The 23,216-nt window shown below is 43.2% G+C and overlaps 1 protein-coding gene across 4 annotated transcripts in view; it reads left to right on the top strand.

Moving 5' to 3' along the window:
• The window catches only part of FBXW11 (F-box and WD repeat domain containing 11), a 486,480-nt gene that overhangs the window by 163,207 nt on the left and 300,057 nt on the right, over positions 1-23,216 (top strand). For all 4 annotated transcript variants that reach the window (XM_069199326.1, XM_069199329.1, XM_069199328.1 and 1 more), the window contains one exon: positions 11,932-12,069. In XM_069199326.1, the coding sequence (XP_069055427.1) occupies positions 11,932-12,069 (138 nt within the window). The remainder of the gene's footprint in view (positions 1-11,931; positions 12,070-23,216) is intronic.

Consider the following 23,216-nt stretch of genomic DNA (forward strand, 5'->3'; position numbering starts at 1 on the left):
TGCAAGTTGGGGTGTCGGAGTATGCCTTGGGAGGCCTGTTCCTCGAACTGAGCAAGCATATCTACAGTTGAAACTAAGGCAGAAATGCTGGTGAAGAACTCCTAAGGTCACAGATGGGCAGGAGGAGGTATGGGGGTGAGAAGTGGAAGTTCTGCATCTCTGAGGATTAAAAAAAAAAAAAAAATCAGGAGGATTTTTAAGACCCCTCAGTGGCATCCGGCCAATGGTCGTGACCCGCACCAGGGAGGGTGTGCTGACATCGGCCAGTGGCCGATACCTTCACCTGTTGGGTTAATAGTGACGTTAACTTCAGCCTGGGCATCACGTCTAGTTTAATGCCACAATTAATTTGCTACCTTACAGTACCCAGAGAGTCACATTTAGAAGTTAGCCAGGCTGAGGAGCCAGGTGGTAACCCTGTATTAGCTAATGGAGCTACTACCTTTTCTACAGCAAAATGACTTTTGTCTGGGTTTTCTGCTAAGGCACATATAAACATCTATGTACTACTTAATAATATACAGCTTCCTTCCTCAGGGCTCTATAAGCCTTCCTTAAGGGAGATTTACATGTATTATTAAGGGAAGTGATGGTTTTGCCATTAGTTGCAATGGCAAAGTCAAAGTGGCAGTGTGAAAGCTGCCCTTACAGTCTGTAGTGGCAGGCTGGGATCCGTTTTGTACCTTGTCACACACAGGGTGGCACAATCAGTGCTGCAGGCTCAGGGGCACTTTGTCTTTCATGCCGTTGGTACCCTGGGTACCATATTCTAGGGACTCATAAGCAAGTCAGTATTTGCCGATTTGGGACAGTCAATTCGACATACCCTTTGCAAGCGGTTAGAACACTGGCACTGAGGTCTGGTTAGCAGGCCTCATTGATATTTCAGAGTTGATAAACAAGCAGCTAATAATCCAAATGAGGGCAAAAAGCCTGATCCTTTCAGGTGCATAACTGCAAACCCAGCGAGGAGTATGCCTTATGAACCCGAAGACGATCTGGGAAAGTGAATCTGTGCATCACTGAACATTGAAAGAAATCTTGGAAATCCCACTTCTACTCAAAGCTGTGTGTGTGTGTGCAGACCCATTTCATTGATGGTTCCTCATCACAGACCATATCTTTCAGTAACTCAAAGTGGAAGCATAAGGTGGCCAAGTGAGATTTCACAGTCCCACCACTGTCAATCTGAGAAGTCAAAAGAATGCCTGGTTGCGTCATAGTCATGGGTCATGCTGTTTTTCCCCTGCTGAGGTGCTGATACCGCAGCCGACATAAACGCTTGCCAAGTTTTCTGGTCCATCAGCAACATTGCAACAAATTGAGGTCTTTTTGGGGTGCCATGTTGCAAACGTTTGCCACACTTCTGGTTCCTTCTGGTGCTCCTTTGAGTCCTAAGGATTACCAGAGGCCTGCAGTTGGGTGCACAGTCTGTGTTACCTAAATCTGCCTCTGGTTCTGCTCTGGTACCAGAGTGGACTTCCAATCTGGCGCCAAAATCAGCTCAGTCCCATGACATCAGTGGTGGTACCATCTCTGCCGGAGAAAGTCCCTGTTCCTGTATGTATTGATGCACCCAGCCCCAGTTCAATCAGACTTGGTGAGAAGCCACACCCCTGAGCTCCAGCAACCTTTCAGTTCATTCTATGATCATGGCTAACTTTCCTTTGGAGATGACCGTGGAGATGAGGGGTTTATTTAAACACTATATTTTATATGTGGACTTGCAGTGTGCTGACCACTTCCCCGATGTTCTTCTCCTGGAACCAAACTGAGGAGAATGCCATCTTTGCAGCAGTAATTAGACATGCAGCAGAGGTATTGGACTTGCAACGGCCTATTATAGAACTTAAACCGAATGTACTAACAAGTTTTGCAACCAGGGCAACCTTTTGTCAGAACTCTTGTGCTCATTTAGACTCTCTGCCTGACAATCTTATTTGCACCTGGTCTAAGCTCTGTTCCTGTACACCAGTGAATAGGCAGGTCGCTAGATGACACAGACTGGTGCAGTGCGGTCCTACTTCTTTGATGCAGAATCCTGCACCAGTAGAGTGAACCCCAATTCTTTCCCTGCAGTTCCTCCTGACGGAGTTGAAACCAATTAAGGCATTTAGGAAACAGAAGTTTTTCATGTGATAACTGCTTTCCTTCTGGTTAATCAGTGCCAGCTGTTTGCTTGGGATAAATAACTATAATGTATGTGACATGGTTGGCGAGATCTTGCCGGCAGCATTTGAAGAATTTAGGGGCAACATGGCTCAAACCATCCAGCATGCTGCAATGTACAATATTCGGTCTGAGCTGGACACTGTGGACTGCTTAGTCAGCGCTTGCTGTTACTAGTCTGGTACTTAGTTGTAAAGCTTGGAAGAGATCTGTGTTTCTCGAGTGAAGTGCAAGACTCTTGAGTGGACATGTCATTAAATGTGATTTACCTGCTTGGCAAGAAGGCTGATTTAGCATTGGGATGCTTTAGAGAAAGCAGCTGTCACCTTCCTCGGTCCTTTCCACCCCTGCAAGACAGTATTCTCAACAGTTTCAATTATTTTAAGGTTACTCCATAGGGGTTGGTGTCTTGGCAACTCCAGGGCCCTCCAACCCCACAACAGGTGCCCCACCAGTCATTTCAGGGCCAGGAATCAAGCAGATAACTCCTAGGCCTTCAGGGCAGCACTCTTCCCAGTCCCTCACCCCTGCAGCGTCTGCCTCAAAGCTAGCTGCTTCAGGTTTCCCTCAGAGTCACACAATGAGACACTACCTCTATGGCGACCAAGGATAACATCTGCCTGGTGGGTCCTGCATATCGCTCACTGAGGCTATGCCCAGTCATTAATTTTAGACCCCCACTGCACCTCCAATTACATCGGAGCTTGTTTCAGAGGAAAAGCTGCCCATCTTGCTCCAAGGATTACAGGCTTTTTTTGCCAAAGGAGTTATACAAGAGGGTCTTATCCCTAAAACAGGTTTTGTCTATTACCTATTTTAGATATTCACCCTTTAAATGTCTTCTTGCAGATAAACATGTTCTGACTGCTCTGAATCCAGGTGACTTGATGGCTGTTTGGACGTACGGGATGCCTACTTTTATGTAACTGCTCTGCAGTCCCACAGACAGTATTTGCGATTCATGATAGGCCAGGAGCATTTCTAATTTGCCATGCTACCCTTCACTAGTGGCCCTCGCATGTTCACAAAAGTGATCATGGTGTTTAGAGCTTTCATGTACCCATTCTACAGTCGCTAATTGTGGTTCAGGGGAGGCCCGAAGCATTTCCAATTTGCCATGCTACACTTCAGCCTCCGTGTTCCTCAGGTGTTCACAAAAGTGATGGATGTGGTCATTGCTCTGCTTCTGAGCTTTCCCCTACCTTGACAAATGGCTGACCACAGCATGGCGACGCAAACCTGCTAGCATTGCTAGGGTTCACTATCCACATGCCAAAATCACAATTGACCACTTTACACAGACCTCCTTTCATAAAATCCATCCTGGATATCGTGCAGTTTCAGGCCTGGTCTCCACCACAATAAGCCAAGGACAGCTGGGTTGTGACAGGGACGTTTCATCCTTGGTCATGGTCTCTGACAGGGCTTTGGCCTTCTGGGCCTTTTGGCATCCATCTTGTTGACTGTGCCAGGTGGCATATGAAGGCTCTGCATTGCAACCTGAAGTCTCATTTCTGCCAACACAATGAGCTTGTCTGATTCTATCTAGGTTTCAGAGGAGATTGCAAAAGACTTGATTTGGTGGCTCAACCACTGTTGGACTGGGGGCAAACCCACTTTTCCTGCCTCACTGAGGGCTGATCTGGTGACAGATGTCCCTACAGCTAAGGGGACGTCATCTAGGAGAGGTAGAGATGAGGGGCCCATGGTCTTCAACAGAGACCTGTCTCAATTTCATTTTGCTGAAGTTGTGGGTCACCTGCCTGGCGCTGAAAGCCTTCCTACCATTCAAGTTCTGGTTCTCATGGACAACTGACCACCATGTGGGACTGCAACAAGCACCTGCCGGTCCAATCCATTGAAGGCCGAACAGTCATATAGTATGTTTTTATTTCTCGCCCTGCAAGGATTTGAGGTAAGCACCATTAAATGCTGTCTCTGCCCCTTATGTCTCTTTACCAACCAGCTACAGATTTCTCCCCGCGCTCCTGCATCCCTGTACTGTGGAATGGTCAATTTTTTACCTGGAAAAAAGTGGCAAATAAGACAAGGCGCAGGCAGAGTTTTAAGAAAGAAACTGATATCAATGTAACGGGTGGCGCTTATATGCAGCATCCCTATCACATCCAGGGTGGAACAAAGTAAACGGGGAAACTAATGGTATCACTTGCTGGCACACTGGAGGATTGAGGTTAAAATTTTGAAGATGCAGTCTGGTGCCTGGGGACTTTCTAAAGGTGTGGTTAGAGAATCCACCAGAAGGTCGTTACTGAAGGCACGTAACTTGTTCATTAGGTTGTCCTAATGACAAAAATTGTTAATTCCCGGAGCAGCTCAGATACCCCTGCGGAGACATGTGGAAAGACTTTGTCACACTGGCATATGAAAGTGACAAATTCAGGAAAAAGATTGGATACCCTTGTCGTTTTTTAATTTATTTTGGATTGTATAATTATATTCAGTCCAAACCCACATTAATAAAGTACATTTAAAAAAAAAAAATCTCTAAAAATTAGTTATAGGCACATTTCAATTAGACGATCCAGTATTTGTATTACATATGCAACTCTTTCCCTCCCCTCCCTCAGTTGACACCTCATTCAGTCTCGCGTTCTAATTTGTGGGTTTTTATGACTCTGTGCAAAAAAAACAGTTAAAAATTAGACCTTCATTATACAGTCCTTTTTAATAACATCATATAAATTTGGCTGATCGTTGTGACTTAATCCAAGATACAAAGTTCTGCCAAAAAGAAGCTAACCAATCCAATTTTTATAATGTTCATCCCAAGTTAACTAAAATAAGTACAGGCCTTAGCCATGCCATTTTCATCTAGAGGCCATGCAGCCATTTTTGGTATTCTACCGTGTACATCACTAAGTAATGTAACTTTACCAAAATGGTACAGACTGTAGCATTCTCTGGCTCAAAATTGTAAGACTAGTTAATCACCTACTTAATGCAAAGGTGCAAAAAGCCTGGGGAAACCGGTCTCCCAATGCCCCTCCTCTGAACCCTTTTGACAATGCCCAGTTCATTAGACTAAGAAGTGAAGAGCTTTAATGAGATTAAAGAACCCTGCAAAACCCCCTTCGGCTTGCAAACTACACTGAGGCATTATAAATATATTTTGCTCATGGTTAGTAAAGCACATATCTGGGTTGACAGCCCATTCTGACCAAATCCATGCTGGAATGGCTCTTCTAGCATCAAGGTGATAAAAGGCAACATTATGGAAAAGAGTTGTCTTAGACTGAATTTGCAGCATATTTATCCATTGTTGTAATAACCATGCTAATTGAATCCATTCAGGAATTGAGCATGCTTACGTTGTTGAATCAAAACAATGCCATGTAAGCAATGACACAGTACCGTTCAGAAAACTGATCAACAAAAGTGAAGTGCCTGTCTTCACCAACATCCCTCTCATTTAGTTGTATCTCTTATTACCTTTTGATATATATTTGTTTAGCCTAGCAATGCATCAATACACCTTAAAAGGTGTGGTTTGTTTCTTCAACTTTATTTAAAGGAACAGCTTAACAGTGGCCCCTACATCTAATGAAGCCTCTGAAGAATATAAATTGTAATTAACATTCATGCGTCTAAGTACAATCACCTCCCTCACATCAGGAGCTTCAATTTTAGTGACTTGGTAACTCTTAATTTTCCGTAAGCACGATGTTAAATTTGTATTTTTTTTTTCATGTGATTGGCATGGTTTATGTGCTTAGGCTGTGCCACTGTGCTGATATTATGTAGACTTCTGGTGCAGCCTGTGGCTATTAGGCAATAACCAGTGTGGGAACTGAATTTACGATTGGCGTTGCAATACTACAATACCAATGAGTGATCACAAAGGTAGTAACATCTCAATGCAAAGTGAGTTACACACAGTAAATAATGCACAGTAACACCAGTGTCTAGTTGGGTAAAAGTACACACAAACATATGAAAGGTGATAACACCTTTTTGGTCTCTGATGGGACTCCTCTATTTTAATATAGTAGCTGGTGCTATACATTCAATTTGTACAAATTTTAGCCTCATGGCCAATGTTATCTTTAGGGCATTGCTTCAGGTTCACTTGGGTGTTCTTAAGGAAAGCTAACGTCTTTATAATATTGGAATAGCTTTTCTCACCCAAAAGTGGGGTGCGCTCGGTATGCAGATGTGGGATATGATGCTATTCTTGGTTATGTCCCCAATAGAAATTCAGGAGTAAATGTTGACTCCCTCCCCCTTAGATCACTAGCCCAAAGATCTACTTTTCAAACAAGTAGGAACCTGGAGAGCACATTTATTAGTGCTCCATCTTTATCCCCGTCATGATGTCGAAGTATTCTCAGGTGTTTGGTCACCATTTTCTATTAATGGGCCCTATCCGCACAGACCAAAGTGGCACTAGACAATGTTTGTAATTTCTATTAAAATGTTAATAATTTGTTGTATTAGTTTTGAAAGGATCAGATGAACTAATTTCTTTTGTATAGTGGTGCTAGTGTGCCTGTTTTTCTTGGGGAAAATGCCCCTAAAATCCATTAGTAGCAGTTAAGTCCGAAGTGGGGGCTATTTAGGACATATTCTTTTAGGGTTAGGATTTCAGTACAGCGTCAAAGGTTCATATCTCTGCTACTGGAAAGGCTTGGAAGATTTCTTGCAACATTTCCAGAATCACATTGACCCCCACCCCTCAAACCCCCTAAAGCTGATTTGGAACCTATGCCAGGGCTATAAAGGCTGACTGCATCCTTTTTATTTTTTTGGGTGGGTAAGAAGCACCCTAAGAGGACAGGAGTGGACGGGGATGGTACAGGGTCATTTTTGATGTCTGAACATGGTGTAAAAACCTCATTGACCAAGGAGATTTAAATTTGTATGATTTGTTTAGTTCTGAGCTGGGTTCACCTTGTGGCTCCTGTGTAGGTTTTTTTCTGTCAAGCTGGTGTCCCACAGGTCATCATTCTTCGGGCCTGGCATAGATATTCCTATGGGTCCGGTGGGCTGCCTCTGGAAAGCACATTCCAGTTTTTCATGAGCAAGTTCTGTCCTCAAGCTTTCCAGGAAATGGCCCAGTCTGCAGGGAGTATAGCAATCACTTGTGATCTATTGTTCCTACACTTATGTTCAGGTCTCTTCAGTGTCCACTTTGACTTGACTATAAGGCTGTGGATAGCACCCTACAAGGAAAAGAGTGGGTTCCATTTGTGGAGATTAAAGTGGTTTAGAAGGGCCAGTGTGATAATTCTCCTGCAGCCCACGATATATCTGCAGATTTACGGAAGAACCGAGGGATGGTTTGTTAATAGTAGATGAAGACAACTTGTAGTAAAAGCATTACAATTCTGCCTAGATTGATAGTGAAGCCTAACAATGTGCTTAAAGGTGCTGCTAGGAAAACAGGTATTTAGGCGCAGAGTGCAAAATTAGCTTAGTTAAATTCAGTGATACTGTTTACATTTATCACTCTTCTTCTTTAGAAGAGATGAGAACTGTAAGTGGAAACATTTAACCTGGCTCACTGGCAATGCTTCCCATCGATCAAAAAAGAAAAGTAGCAGCATAGGGGGGCAGGGCCTAAGTTCCTTTGTTCTGCTCCAAACATTGTGGTTCAGGCTTGGACCAAGGAAGACGTTTATTTAAGAAGCTGAAAATTAACTTTTTTGTTGTTCGATTTAATAAATCCATTTAAACACCAGATAAAATCACAAATCGGGTAAAACCAGCTTGCTGGCCATAAAAATAGAGCATAAAAACAATTAATCACAGCTAGATTAGAATCTGTGTATTTGTCAGGCTGTTCAGTATTCACAGGGATTCATCCAATTGCTTATACAACATTTTGCCATTTGATCGTCTTGCCGCACACGTTGGAATTCACACCCAAGAAGCAGTTAAGAGACTCTGAAAGATGGTTTAAGCTGTGCTACATTTTAATCTGACATAGAAAGCTATTTTTAAAGTAGTAGTTATGATTTCCCTGGTTGAGTGATGATGCTGTGACCCTTGACCAATCTTGGCCTTTGTCACAACCAAACGTCAAAGCCTGAAAATAGGTCAAAACATAATGTGTTTCCCTTGTGTCAATTGGTTTTCATAGATTAGGAGATTGAGGCATTCTTGAATTTTTAAGCACTGACATAGTTACTAATCAGTTTAGTCTGAGAGAACCTCATACATCCAATCTTAGTAATGATGGGAGTACAGCACTCATGTTGGTATTTGATTAATCTTCCCAACCCTCCGCCCACAAGCAGACAGGGCTCTCACAATCATGTCCACTAGCTACATAATGGCCCATATAATGGTAGTGGGCTAAGAGGAGAACGTGTCTGTGGAAAGGTAAACTATGGAAGCTGCAGTGTCATCTGATTGAAAGTGTTAGGGCCACACAGGAATGGAGTACGCTCGCCATGCTTCAATGTCTTTAGTACCCTGTGAACAGTTCTGCTTCAATAACCTGATTGGCACATTGGTGTTTAGCATAACACAGAAACTAATTTAATTGGAGGGTTTACCAAGGGTGGCATGCAAATTGTTGCTGTTTAAAGCATATGTAATCTGCCCCCTTCCCCCCTACCCGTTCCCCCCGTTAACATACTCATTCCTTTTTCTTTCAAGCAGTTGCAAGGCGGTATTATCATTCTCCTTTGCTACCCACCATTTCAGTGCAAGTAGATTGTCCTTAGCTCTCACAGTCCAAGCTTTATAAGGCTATAATTAGCTGCCAAACTCTTTGGAATGAAAATGGTTTTGCATTAAGATCAAGATGGGAGTCTGGCACCTGTACTAATACAATTTTCCCACTGGAATTATTGGGGGCATGAGCCAGCCTGCATTCAGAGCTCTTTCAGACTTTCCAATCGTCTGAATATGTACTTTCATCCTAGTCGGAAATATGCTTGCTATATGAACAAAACTAGTGATGTCAAACTTAGAAATGTAGTTGAATGGCTAGAGTTTTGCTGTTTGCTCTAGTGTTCAGTACCTCTAAAGTATATTTCTCCACCTCTGAGTGCAGGAACACAAATAGCTTCTTTGGTGTGAGGTGGGCTGCTGGTACAAGAATCGGGCCCTGTTAGTAGGGAGTAAAATACAACGTGCAGATCTGTTGAGGATCCCTTAGTAACTTTATACCCTGGGACTATGTTGCTAAAGTAGTTGAAGCCCTAGTCTTTCATTTGAGATATAATTAGATTTCCTGGAACCAGTAGTTGATTCTAGTTAAGCTAGTTTGCTTTTGGTGCTTTAGTGGCTTTTCCAAAACACTGGAGTAGGTCCACCCAGGGTTGCTTCTACTCTACTGTCCTCCCTTGTTGATAGGAATGAATCACTGTTCCCTCTATTACATTCTGCAACTCCAAGTGGTAGATGAGACACTGATGGACCCAGCTTAGACAACAAACTTCTAACTGCTGCAGTGGAACATAATGTAACTTTGTCGTTTAAATCCTTCTTAAGTTCACATACTCTGCATTAGTCTGCCATCTTGGTGACACCCTGTTGGGTGGAGTCAGTATAACTTTTTATGGTGCCTTCAGTAAGCCCACAATTCCTCCTGACCTCCGTTTAGATTATTTTCCTCCTGTTGGTTCAGAGCTGTTTTGAGAGAGCATGGGAAAAGTCATAGAGCAAAAGCTGAAGAAAAGGTGACCAATCAAGATGCTGCGTACACATCAGAGGAGTGCCCGAGATAGAGAATACGCCCCCTGGGGGTTCTAATGTAGGAGGAGAAAATTTTAAAGTAGACATGGTGGTACCTCTTAAACACATGCACACCATTTTGTAGCTTGAGCACATTTTTCAAGTTGTCCCAACTGCAACCAAGAGTTTGCTTTTAGTAATGAACACCTGCTATGCCTCTTCTGGTTCCCAAGTAATTTGGAAAGATTCCCTATTACCTTTTTATCTTTAATTACTCTCTTACAATCTTTAAGCTGCAATTGCATTGTTGAGGATTTAATTGATTTATGTACTGACAATAGGTGATCGCTACACCTTCCTAGTACCTCCTCATTGTCTGCACCTGCTTCATGAAGTCCAGAAAATTGTTCTTTTAAATTGGGGCATCAATTCAGCCACTTGGATGCTAAGCCATGGGTTACTGAGCATCTGTTGGTTCAGAGGATATGTCTTGACATTTACATGTTAATTCCAGGCTTCAAGTAACAGTTTCATGATTATTTTTTTCCAGGCAAGTCCGTGACAATACGATTTCTCTTCTGTGAGCATACTTCATCATTGTGATAATTTCGTTCATTCTCGCAAGCACATTACGTACATGCAGAGTCCTGCCATGTCTTCATCTAGTACATCAGTTTTCAACTCCTCCAGTTTGACACTCTTTCATACCTACCTGAAAACTAAAATGCACATCATTACCTTAGAATGTACCTAAATAGAATAGATGTTTTGCAAAGCGCTCAAGTCTTGCTGATAAGCTGATCCAATACCTTTTATCCAGTGGTCCATGATCTGCTTGACTCTTTTGGTGGATCTCAGTGTTCTGCTTTTATTATTCTTTGAACTTTAGTCTGATTTCCAAGGGCTGTAAGTGCCTACAAGATTTCTTTTGTCACTCAGTGCTACTGCCAGCCAGTCAAATATGCAGATCTTTGCCTGCTTGTTTCTGCTGTTCAATTTGCTGCAGGCCAGAGGAAGTACATTTAGGTTATTGTGCTTTACAGGATGGCTATCCTTTTAGTACAAGTGCCTGTAGTCTTTCCTCAGTCCTGTCCTCTTTTGGATGTGTTGATATGCTGGCTTTCCTCTCTGTGGCAAAACATGAGTTTATCTATTTCACCCTGGCTTTTCTTGTTGAGGCCTACCTCACTGTAGCAGCTTATGCAGCCTTGTTTTTAAGTCTGACCAAAGCTCCTCCCCCACCATATGTCTGACACAAGTGTCACAGACCAAAGCCAGGAACATATCCGCTCGTCCACTGTTCTACAGTGTCCTCCGCACTCACGTGGAGTCTTGCTTCCCTTGTTTGTACTGCTACTCGTGCCGCCTTTCTCATGGCCCATATTGCTGCACATATTGCTGCACATATTACTGGCTTGTCTCTACGTTAAGATTTAGCCATGATTGTGGAGGAGTTCCTGTGAAATTCAGCAGAGATGTTGCAGTTCACATCTGACTCTCTTTCTTTGCCAATTTATGCCATGTTACTTCATCTTAATCTGCACATATGTATGATTTCATGATGGGCTTTAGCTGTGCGTTGACCATACTACTGCCTGAATTAAAAAAAAAAAAAAAAATTAAACTTCATCTGCAAAATGCTTATGACTTCTTTTGATACCTCTGTTGGTGCTTAGGTGCGTTCTGTCTTCCTCTGCCAAAGTTATGCAGCCCAAAAACGTCTGATAAGTAATGTCGAATCAGCTCCCATGATAAGATGTATGAAATCTGCTTAATATGCAGATATTCAAATAGTTTATGGAAGTGTCTTTACCTGAGGTCTGACGATTTTGTCCATAAAGCATAGCAGCACAAACTGTATGCTTCTTTTTTGGCCTACATTTGGTTCCTAGAAGAATTAGAATGATGTAGTTTTATATCTCACACCCAAATATAACGTTCACCATAGGTTTAACATTTGCTAGACTTTACAGGCTCATTGAGTGCTGAATGTAGAAAATAACCAATTCTGCTACTGAACAGTCATTTAACAAATAATATAATCTGTGATTAATTTGATGTTATTGTATATAATATTGGATTGTGCCTTCCAAAGCTGTGTCCTGGTTTTCTTGTTAGACTATAGAATCAAACTGGAGATGTGGGAGGCATAACCTGCAGCGAATCCAGTGCCGTTCTGAAAATAGTAAAGGCGTCTACTGTTTACAGTATGATGATGAAAAAATTATCAGTGGATTAAGGGATAACTCCATAAAGGTAAGGCCACACCAATTTTCTATTTAAGTAAAATGTATTATTTATATTAGTATACTACCAAAATAATTTGCTTTTCCTGTAACTCTTCCATACTTAAGCCAAGTTCAATTAGTAGAACGTGCAAAACTCTGTTAGCTTTATTATTACAAATGCTTTTTGATTTGTTACTAAATTAGCTGTAGTCATTCATGTTAAAAAACAGAAGAAAACATCAATTTTCGATGTTGTATGAGTTCAAGGGACCCTACCTTCCCCCCGTTAGTACCCTGCTCCGTAGAGCCTAGTGGTGCAGGGCTCCAGACGTCTGTGACATGGTGGTAAACACAAAGGTGCTGCAGAAAGTTGGCAGCGCATGTGCAGTGAAAAAATGTGGGTATAAAAATAAAAAAAATACAGCACAAATGCTTCTTTTGCATGTTTGCATCAATAATCATAATGTGTGAATACATCAGACAAATACAGTTTAAAAACTATAATAAATTGATGCAATGTTTCAAGCTGGGAAACCAAAGTTGCCTTAATTCTCATCAGAACAAGCTTCTAAAGACATATGGGTAGCACGTTAACCAACAGGAAACAGTGCTAAAGTGGAGTGCTCTCAGTTTGACTGAGAAGGCTAGTTGTAAAGAAATGGCTCCCTGTTGCAGTTACCCCCCACTTTTTGCCTGATACTGATGCTGACTTGACTGAGAAGTGTGCTGGGACCCTGCTAACCAGGCCCCAGCACCAGTGTTCTTTCACCTAAAATGTACCATTGTTTCCACAATTGGCACAACCCTGGCACCTAGGTAAGTCCCTTGTAACTGGTACCCCTGGTACCAAGGGCCCTGATGCCAGGGAAGGTCTCTAAGGGCTGCAGCATGTCTTATGCCACCCTAGGGACCCCTCACTCAGCACAGACACACTGCTTGCCAGCTTGTGTGTGCTGGTGGGGAGAAAATGACTAAGTCGACATGGCACTCCCCTCAGGGTGCCATGCCAACCTCCCACTGCCTGTGGCATAGGTAAGTCACCCCTCTAGTAGGCCTTACAGCCCTAAGGCAGGGTGCACTATACCACAGGTGAGGGCATATGTGCATGAGCACTATGCCCCTACAGTGTCTAAGCAAAACCTTAGACCTTTTAAGTGCAGGGTAGCCATAAGAGTATATGGGCTGGGAGTCTGTCAAAAACGAACTCCACAGCTCCATAATGGCTACACTGAATACTGGGAAGTTTAGTATCAAACTTCTCAGAATAATAAACCCACACTGATGCCAGTGTTGGATTTATTAAAAAACGCACACAGAGAGCATCTTAGAGATGCCCCCTGTATTTTACCCAATTGTTCAGTGTAGGCTGACTGGTTCCAGCAGCCTGCCACAACCGAGACATGTTGCTGGCCCCATGGGGAGAGTGCCTTTGTCACTCTGAGGCCAGTAACAAAGCCTGCACTGGGTGGAGATGCTAACACCTCCCCCAGGCAGGAGCTGTAACACCTGGCGGTGAGCCTCAAAGGCTCACCCCTTTGTTCCAGCACCGCAGGACACTCCAGCTAGTGGAGTTGCCCGCCCCCTCTGGCCACGGCCCCCACTTTTGGCGGCAAGGCCGGAGAAAATAATGAGAAAAACCAAGGAGTCGTCACTGGCCAGTCAGGACAGCCCCAAGGTGTCCTGAGCTGAAGTGACTCTAACTTTTAGAAATCCTCCATCTTGCAGATGGAGGATTCCCCAATAGGATTAGGGATGTGACCCCCTCCCCTTGGGAGGAGGCACAAAGAGGGTGTACCCACCCTCAGGGCTAGTAGCCATTGTCTACTAACCCCCCAGACCTAAACACGCCCTTAAATTTAGTATTTAAGGGCTCCCCTGAACCTAAGAATTTAGATTCCTGCAACTTACCGAAGAAGAAGACTGCTGAGCTGAAAACCCCTGCAGAAGAAGAAAGAAGACACCAACTGCTTTGGCCCCAGTCCTACCGGCCTGTCTCCTGCCTTCTAAAGAACCCTGCTCCAGCGACGCTTTCTCCAGGACCAGCGACCTCTGAATCCTCAGAGGACTGCCCTACTTCCAAGAGACCAAGAAACTCCCGAGGACAGCGGCACTGCTCCAAAAGAACTGCAACTTTGTTTCAAGTGGCAGATTTAAAGACCCCTGCAACTCCCCACAAGAAGCGTGAAACTTGCAACACTGCACCCGGCGACCCCGACTCGACTGGTGGAGAACCAACACCTCAGGGAGGACCCTCCGGCGACTCCAAGACTGTGAGTAACCAAAGTTGTCCCCCCTGAGCCCCCACAGCGATGCCTGCAGAGGGAATCCCCAGGCTCCCCCTGACCGCGACTGCCTGAACTCAATTTCCCGACGGCTGGAAAAGACCCTGCACCCGCAGCCCCCAGCACCGAAAGGAACGGAACTCCTGTGCAGGAGTGACCCCCAGGAGGCCCTCTCCCTTGCCCAGGTGGTGGCTACCCCGAGGAGCCCCCCCCTTGCCTGCCTGCGACGCTGAAGAGATCCCTTGATCTCTCATTGAACAACATTGAAAACCCGACGCGTGTTTGCACACTGCACCCGGCCGCCCCCGCGCTGCTGAGGGTGTACTTTCTGTGTGGACTCGTGTCCCCCCCGGTGCCCTACAAAACCCCCCTGGTCTGCCCTCCGAAGACGCGGGTACTTACCTGCTGGCAGACCGGAACCGGGGCACCCCCTTCTCTCCATTGCAGCCTATGCGTTTTGGGCACCTCTTTGACCTCTGCACCTGACCGGCCCTGAGCTGCTGGTGTGGTAACTTTGGGGTTGCTCTGAACCCCCAACGGTGGGCTACCTTGGACCCAAACCTGAGACTTGTAAGTGATTTACTTACCTGACAAAACGAACAAAAACTTACCTCCCCCAGGAACTGTGAAAATTGCACTGTGTCCACTTTAAAAACAGCTTATTGTGTTTTATGTAAAAAGTATACATGCTAATGTAATGATTCAAAGTTCCTAAAGTACTTACCTGCAATACCTTTCAAATGAGATATTACATGTAGAATTTGAACCTGTGGTTCTTAAAATAAACTAAGAAAAGATATTTTTCTATAACAAAACCTATTGGCTGGATTTGTCTCTGAGTGTGTGTTCCTCATTTATTGCCTGTGTGTATGTACAACAAATGCTTAACACTACTCCTTTGATAAGCCTACTGCTCGACCACACTACCACAAAATAGAGCATTAGTATTATCTCTTTTTGCCACTATCTTACCTCTAAGGGGAACCCTTGGACTCTGTGCATACTATTCCTTACTTTGAAATAGTGCATACAGAGCCAACTTCCTACACTAGTCATTAAGGGGGGGAAGTGGATCCTGACCACAGAGTGAAAAACACCTGTAACTGCATCAGTGCAGAGAAAATCACTGATCGAAGGCAAGCAGACATTGAAAGAACTTCCCTGACAGTTGTCTCAATAATGACAGTTCCAGCCACTAGCAACACAGTCCTTTTCCAGATGAACATGTGGACTAGCTCAGCCACTCAAGGGAGGAGCTACTTCCTCTTCAAAGTGACTGCACAAAGCACCTAAACATCTCACGCACAACACCTGTGGGACGAAACCTTGAGACAAATCAAAGAAATGGGAGTTATTGCAACAGGAAGTACTTAAACATCTATTTACTAATTCAAACCCATCTTCTTCCCAACTACCACAAGGATAAAAAAAAAGCTACAAAATCACTGCACAACAAATAATCCAGAAAAGATGCACACTGAAAAATGAAATGGTTTCTTATCTGTAATGGCAGTTTTGCAGCTTGAAGTATTTTCTGGATTCACAAGCGACCCACCAACCTCTTCTATTGCCTCCTTTTGCAATAGGGGAAGTTCCCCAAAAAGAGATCAACCTGACAAACTTCTCAACATAGTTCTGAATTCTAAAACCAGATGGGAGCTAAGGTTCACCAGCAATTCATCAAAACACAAAAATTAAAAATTGCAAAGGTACCAAAATTGCACATTCCAGTGACTCACCATCACTAAATATCTATTACTTGTGGTGAACAAAAAACATTACCAATTCAAAGTGCTAGCTTTCGGCGTAAAATCAGCACTAAGAGTTTTCACAAAATACTTCGCAGCAGTGGCAGCATATTTGAGAAGACAAGGAATACAAGTGTCTATCCATACCAAGACGAATGGCTTATAAGAGCAAACCCGGAAAGAAAATACTAAACAGATGTACAAGAGGTGGTAGATACACATCACAAACTAGGATTTTCAATAACTACAAAAAATCTTCCACAGAGCCAGAAGAGGAAAAGGTATTTCTAGGAGCAAGAATCCACACAGTAAAAGCAAAAGCTTATCCATGCGAAAATATAATCCCATCCATTCTACAAGAAACTCACTGCTACCAGAAGGGACAGACTGACAGCACTGTAGGAAAGAAACTAGGAAAGATAGCTTCTTTTATACCTCTTATACCACATGCAAGGCTTCACATGAGACCAATCCAGAAATGGCTACAAACACAATGTTCACAAGCTACGGGGAGTTGAGAGGATCTAGTGGTTGTCACACAAAAAATACATGAAGAGATAGCATGGTGGAACAGAACACATTTAACAGAGGGAAGACCATTCATGGATCCAGCTCCAACAATGACCATCATTACAGACACTATACATATGGTTTGGGTTGGGCTGTGCATATGGGGCACTCTGTAGGTTAGAGGTGTTACGAAAGAATAAGAAGCATTACAACATATCAAAATTCCTAGACTTAAAACTTTTCAGAAGTATTTGTGGGAAAATCTATTCTGATCCAAACAGACAATACCATAGCAATGTTTTATATCAACAGACGGAGAGTAACACAAACCTTTGATCTGTCAAAACAAGCGCTGGAAATCCAGAATTGGACGCAACGGAGGAAAATGCATTTAACAGTGATTCACCTACCACAGACAGACTATGTTCAAGCGGACAAATTAACCAGACAAGCTTCATCCACTCATGAGTGGGAATTAAATCAATCAATACTAAAACATGTCTTCAATTAGTGTGGCACACCGGAAGTAGACCTATTCTCAACAAAGACAAATGCAAAATGCCAGTATTTTGTGTCTAGGCACCCCGATCATCAGTCTCTGGGGAATGCCCTTTCGGTAAACTGGTCAGGGAAATCCGCCTATGCTTTTCTCCCAGTATCCCTGTTAAACTGAGTAATCAACAAATACAAGCGCAACAAGATGAAGTTAATACTTATTGCTCCACAGTGGGCAAGACAAACATGGTACTCTGACCTAATGCAAATGTCTCAGGGAAATATAAAAAAATTACCAAACAAGTCCTGCTGTCAGTGCAAGGGGGCAGGGTGCTTCATCCGTAATCACTCTCTAAAGCTGGCAGCATGGCTCCTGAAGACATAGAATTTGGTCATCTGAAATTGCCAGAAAAGGCAATGGCATTGCTAAGAGAGGCAAGGAAGTCAGCAACCAGAAAATGTTACATGGCGTAATGGGAAAGATCTCAAGGTGGTGTAAAACATCATGATCATTACACCATGTCAGTACGGATGTGGCAGTTCTTAAAAATCCTTGCACATCTCCAGACTGCAATTTCACTTATATCTAATTGAAAGTTCATCTGGCGGCAACTGTGGCATACACAAGGGGTCTTAGAGGAAGAAGCTTCTTTAAATCACCAGTCATAAAATGCCTCCCTGAAGGAGCAAAGTGAATAGCACCACCCAGATAGGTACCAGCACCAACCTGTAATCTTAATCTGGTTCTAGCACAACTCATGGCAAAGCCTTTTGAACCTCTAAACCAGGTTTTATTGAAGATGCTTATGTTTAAAACCCTCATTGCCTTCCAAAGATCATTTCACAATTTCATATTAATTAAACTATTCCAATTCCAAGCTTTAGTCCAAGACCCTTTTAGTAAAGTGGTGAGGGTGCTGCACACACTGGATGCAAGAATATCAATTGTGCTATGTAGAAAGAACAAAGACAATTAGGAAAAAGTCACTTTTTGTCTCGTTTGCAGACATCAATCTCTGCAAACCACTGACTGAAGGAACTATTGCCAAATGGATTTCACAAACCATTTGAACATATCACGCTATTGCAAGAATACAACTCAGTGACACGCCAAAAGCAGATTCGTCATTAAAAAAAAAAAAAGGGACAGCTACAGCTTTCTTAGAAAACATTGCCTTACAGGACATTTGCATCAGTTCATACGTTCACAAAACCTTACTGTTTAGATATTCTGATGAACATGGAAGCTTAAGTGGAACAGGAAGTACTTAAACATCTATTTACTAATTCAAACCCGTCTTCTTCCCAACTACCACAAGGATAAAAAAATAAATAAAAAAAAGCTACAAAATCACTGCACAACAAATAATCCAGAAAAGATGTATGCTGCAAAATGAAATGGTTTCTTACCTGTAATGTTCGTTTTGCAGCTTGAAGAATATTCTGGATTCACAAGGGACCCACCCACCTCCCCTAGAAGATGAGAGCAAAGGAGATGGCAACCATGAGAAGAGCACCTGGACAGGGCAATTTGTCACAGGAAGCTGGATAAGGCATCAAATGGCCGATTCGTCTATTCCCAGCAAACTGGGGAAAAAACTGTAAAGAGAAGGACTGTGGCTACAAAGGGAACATTCTGGACCCAACCACCAGATGGCAGAATAATGTACCGCCTGTGAATCCAGAAAATTCTTCAAGCTCCAAAACATTTACAGGTAAGAAACCATTTTGTTATACTGTGGGTGGGTACTCGCCTGAGTCGATTGTTAAGACTCTAGTAAAATCCAAAACATGGGCTAACTCCTTTATATAGCGGTGAACACTGCACACCTGTAATTTTCCCAGTAAATTTCGGAAAGACCTTATGAATTATTTTTTTTATGGCGAAACATGCAGTAGATTGCTTTACTGTCTTAAATTCAAGTGCTTATGACTTTAATGAGGATTCGCTTAGAAAAGAACTATGATTGCAGGCAAATAATGTTTTCTTCTGCTTGTAATTCCTCATTTGGAGCTGAAAGGTTGATGTTTAGGCAGTGTTGGTTTTAACATTGTTAATCTGATTTTAGACTGACATTAGTTTGTGGATAGTGTCCGTTTTGGCAGCTAGTATGGGTTTCCATTAAGCTATTTTTTGTCTGCTTCTAGATCTAAGATTTACTCTGGTATATCTTGCTTCTTTACCAAAGGGTCTTGAGATTCTTATTCTGTAAACAGTTTCTTTGATACCTGGTACTAAACCTTTCTTAGTGACGTTTTTCCTGTTCTTCCTGCACCTTCAGAAGTGATCAAATGTTTGAAGTCTTGAGATTTTTGATTTTTGATGTTGCTGCTGCCGTGATGGACCGGAATGGCTGGCCCTTGCGCCCTAAAGTTGTAATATTAGTATCAAGTAAAAGGCTTCATACCTCATGCTGCTTACTTATTTGAAGATGAGTGTGTGGTGTGAGGGATCTGAAGCCAGTGTAGTATTTATCTGCTAGAGGTGTTTACAACCCAAAGCCAGCCCCCAACTATGCCAAGGATAATGGTAGGGTGAGTGTGAACTACTTATTCAGATAAAACCATTAGACTACCGGCATTCTACCTGATTTCGAAAGGATGCTTGAGATTTGTTGAGTTCAATTTAACCACTTCACGTCGGGCGGAAATTTCATAACCATTATTAGAAGCGATTTCAGCATTACAGAAGATGCTAGCACAATCCTAAAAATCATCCTAAGAATTCAGCAATATTTTCTGAGTTTTCTTTTGGGCACAAGAAAAAGGGCTAACTTCAACTTAACGATAATATACCTTTTTGTTGTTGTTTTTAGATTGGTACTAGATTGTTACTATGGGTAGATAGTTCCAACAAAAATTATAATAAAAAATGTTTTCCAGCATCTCAGACATCTGCTGGTTTTTGTAATATACTCTTTTCAATACATTATTGACAACAGTTGCAGACTCTGCTTATGTAGTGCCTAAAATGTTTGTATTTCTGTTTGGTTTTCTGGTATCTACCGCCCCATAGGCCAAACCTGAGTTAGCAGGGTGTTTTTGTTTTGTTGAGCACCAATTACTGTTAAAAAATTAAGATGGATATCAATTCACCTTGTTAATTCACTACATGTAGTGTAGTGTTGTGCTACTTACCTTTCTCACCTCCACGGTTTTAATAGGAAGTCTATCTGAATGTACATTTATGGTTACTATTCCAAGGGATGAACAGCAAGAGGCACAGGCCATGTAACCTTGGTGCGTGATGGTACTGAGGGCCAGTTGAACACACCTTAGAAGAAACTGCACTCTGGAGAGAGCTGCCCGAGGTATTTCCTCTTTTTAACTGGCTGATGGGTGTTTCATTGTCGAAAGAGATGGTATATGAGCTTGTGGTGGGTCCCTTACTTGTGGGTGTGCCAAGTGCAATCTACAAGTGCTGGACTTCTTGGAGCCACCATGCCTCCCAGGGAAGACTAAGGTGAAGTAGTGAGAAAGCACTTTGTTCAAGGCATGTGTGGCTGTAGATACACATGCTCTGCATACTTTTGCCATCTAGTGTAGTCTGGATGTGTGCAGGTTGTTTTTCTTAGAAGAAAGTCTTCCAAGTCACATGGTAGAGTGACTCCCCCTTCTCGGTGATAAAGCGCATCAACTCCATTGTTAGATTGTTTTCTCTTCTCAATCTGGTTTGGATGTATGTTCTTACGCTCCAGGTTGAGACTGTTTGTGGATCTCCCTTTTGGCTCCAAAACTACTCACGGTATTGTTATCTATTGTGTTTTCCTCATCTATGAATCAAGATAGAACTGACTGAGTCGACTAGACTCTGTGGGACCCCCCCAGAGGGCCTTACCCTTCATGGGCCTTCATACTCCTGCAGGATCTCCATACAATGCCCTCCTCGTAATGGAACAGAGCCCATTTCATGCCTGCATTGTCACTCCAAATTCTCACGGGCTGACTCCCATGAGGACTATAACCTGTGTCTGTCGGGAGGCAGATTGCGAGGACTGTTGCCAATTCTGCTCGAAGAAGATGCTCAGACTGTCGAGCAGACAGGCCTGGAATGCAGGGGGAAGTCCACCGAAAACACTCTACCTTTTTGGGCATCAAGACGTCAGTGATGAGAAACATCCACAGGCTTCGCTTGCAGAAGAGGAGGCATTTTCAGTCAAGGATAGTTCAGAATCAGACTCAAAGTTTGAAATCACAGATATCAATCTGGAGACTCTTGCAGTGGGTACTGAACCCCCTGCCCCTCAGCTTCAGGTTGAACGTTACAAACCACAAATTTCTCCAGAACAAGAGGCCTTTGGATGACCACTGCCTGTAGGCCATGGTCGGCACTGAGAGACCTGCTCAGACACCATACCCTCCAGTTTGGGGCCAAAACAGGTCAACGCCCAAAAAGGCCATCAGCACACCCAAAAAGACCATCGGCACACCCAAAAAGACCACCAACACACCAGTGGAGGTTATTCTCCATAAACTACACGAAAAATTTGATTCTAGGCAGCAACACATACAGATCCAGCCAAAAACTGGACGGATTCTAGCGAAGGCTGTAGCTACATAGCCACCACCTTCCAAAGGGCAAATATCTTTTCAAGAGGTTTTGGATGTCCCTGGTCCAGCCAAAGGGAAGAAAATGGAGAAAGCCTCCAGTCCTTTGCCTCTTCCACCACCTTTGCCACCTCCACTTCCACCACCTACACCATCTTCGCCACAGTCTGATGAAGATCCCTTAGACACCTCCCTTCAGGGATCCACTGTTGATGGTACCAGTCAGGCTCAGGCTTCTGGCCATACCTTGCTGCCGATCTAGAAAGAAAGCGGATTAAGTCAGCAGTGAAAAGGGTTGCAGCACAGTCTGCAAACAAGTGGCATATCGCCAATTCTATAGGTGTATACAAAAATACTCACTAGGATGAGATGGAGGAGCTCACCTAGCAACTCCCAGATGAACACAGGGAAAAGGGGACAGGAACATGTTGCAGAGGACAAGCTCATTTAATGTATCTAGAGGCTGTGTCTTTGATTCTGCCGACACTGCAGCCAGGAGCATTAATAATAGCATCCTGCTCCGCCACCCTTGTCTACGCATTTCAAAATACAGAATATTTTATGTTCCTTTTTGATAAAGAACTTATGCTGGGCCTCCAAGTTGATGAGGCCTTAGAAAATATAAAGGAGTATACTGAAATGACAAAGTCCATGGGGGCTCTACAAACACCTACACATAGTGGCTCCTTTCACCAGTCTAGCCATCGGGGAAGGTTCTAAAAAAAAACAGCACTCCAGAAGCCTTCACCTCATACCAGTGCAGTTTGAGTTCATACTCTCCCTCCAAAGCCTACTTTAGGGGATCCTATTGAGGCAACAATACAAGGGTAGTGGCAAAAGTGCTTCCTCACGTGGTACCACCAAGCATTGATTTCCTTCACCTCCCCTTCCCCCCCATTGTATCACACCTGTCAGGGAATGCATACACAATTTTCTACCCACCTGGCAAACCATAAAGTCAGACCAGTGGGTGTTGGATGTTATCCAGCATGGTTATTGTCTGGAGCTCATTACCACACCTCCCAGCATTCCACCTTGCACTCATTGGCTCTCAATAGAACATTAAACATTACTCGGACAGGAAGTACAAGCTCTCCTCAAAGAAGCTATAGAACCCGCCCCTCTTCAAGGCCGAGGATTGTACTCGCTATACTTCCTCATACCCAAAAAGGGTAGGTCTCTGCATCCAGTCATAGATTTAAGGCCACTCAAAGATTATATTGTATCAGAGCATTGTCACATTGTCCGCTTTCTTCTGTTGAAGAAGTGATGTGATTCCACTTCTTCAACAGGTTGACTTTATGACTACACTAGATCTAAAAGATGTACATTTTCACATAACAATACACCCAGCACTTCCAAAATATGCCAAGTTTGTGGTGAGTGGGAAACACTACCAGTTTGAAGTCCTTCCATTCAGGGTCACACCTGCCCAACGGGTATTCACCGAGTGTTTGGCAGTGGTGGAGCACGTTTTCGTAGACAAAAAAATACATGTTTCCTTATCTGCATGGTTAACTTATTAAAGCCAAAACCCATGTGTCAACAGTACACTCAGATTACAGTAGACCTGCTTCACAGCTTGGGATTCA

This window comes from Pleurodeles waltl, chromosome 7 (genome assembly GCF_031143425.1).
Source record: "Pleurodeles waltl isolate 20211129_DDA chromosome 7, aPleWal1.hap1.20221129, whole genome shotgun sequence".
Lineage (NCBI taxonomy): Eukaryota > Metazoa > Chordata > Amphibia > Caudata > Salamandridae > Pleurodeles > Pleurodeles waltl.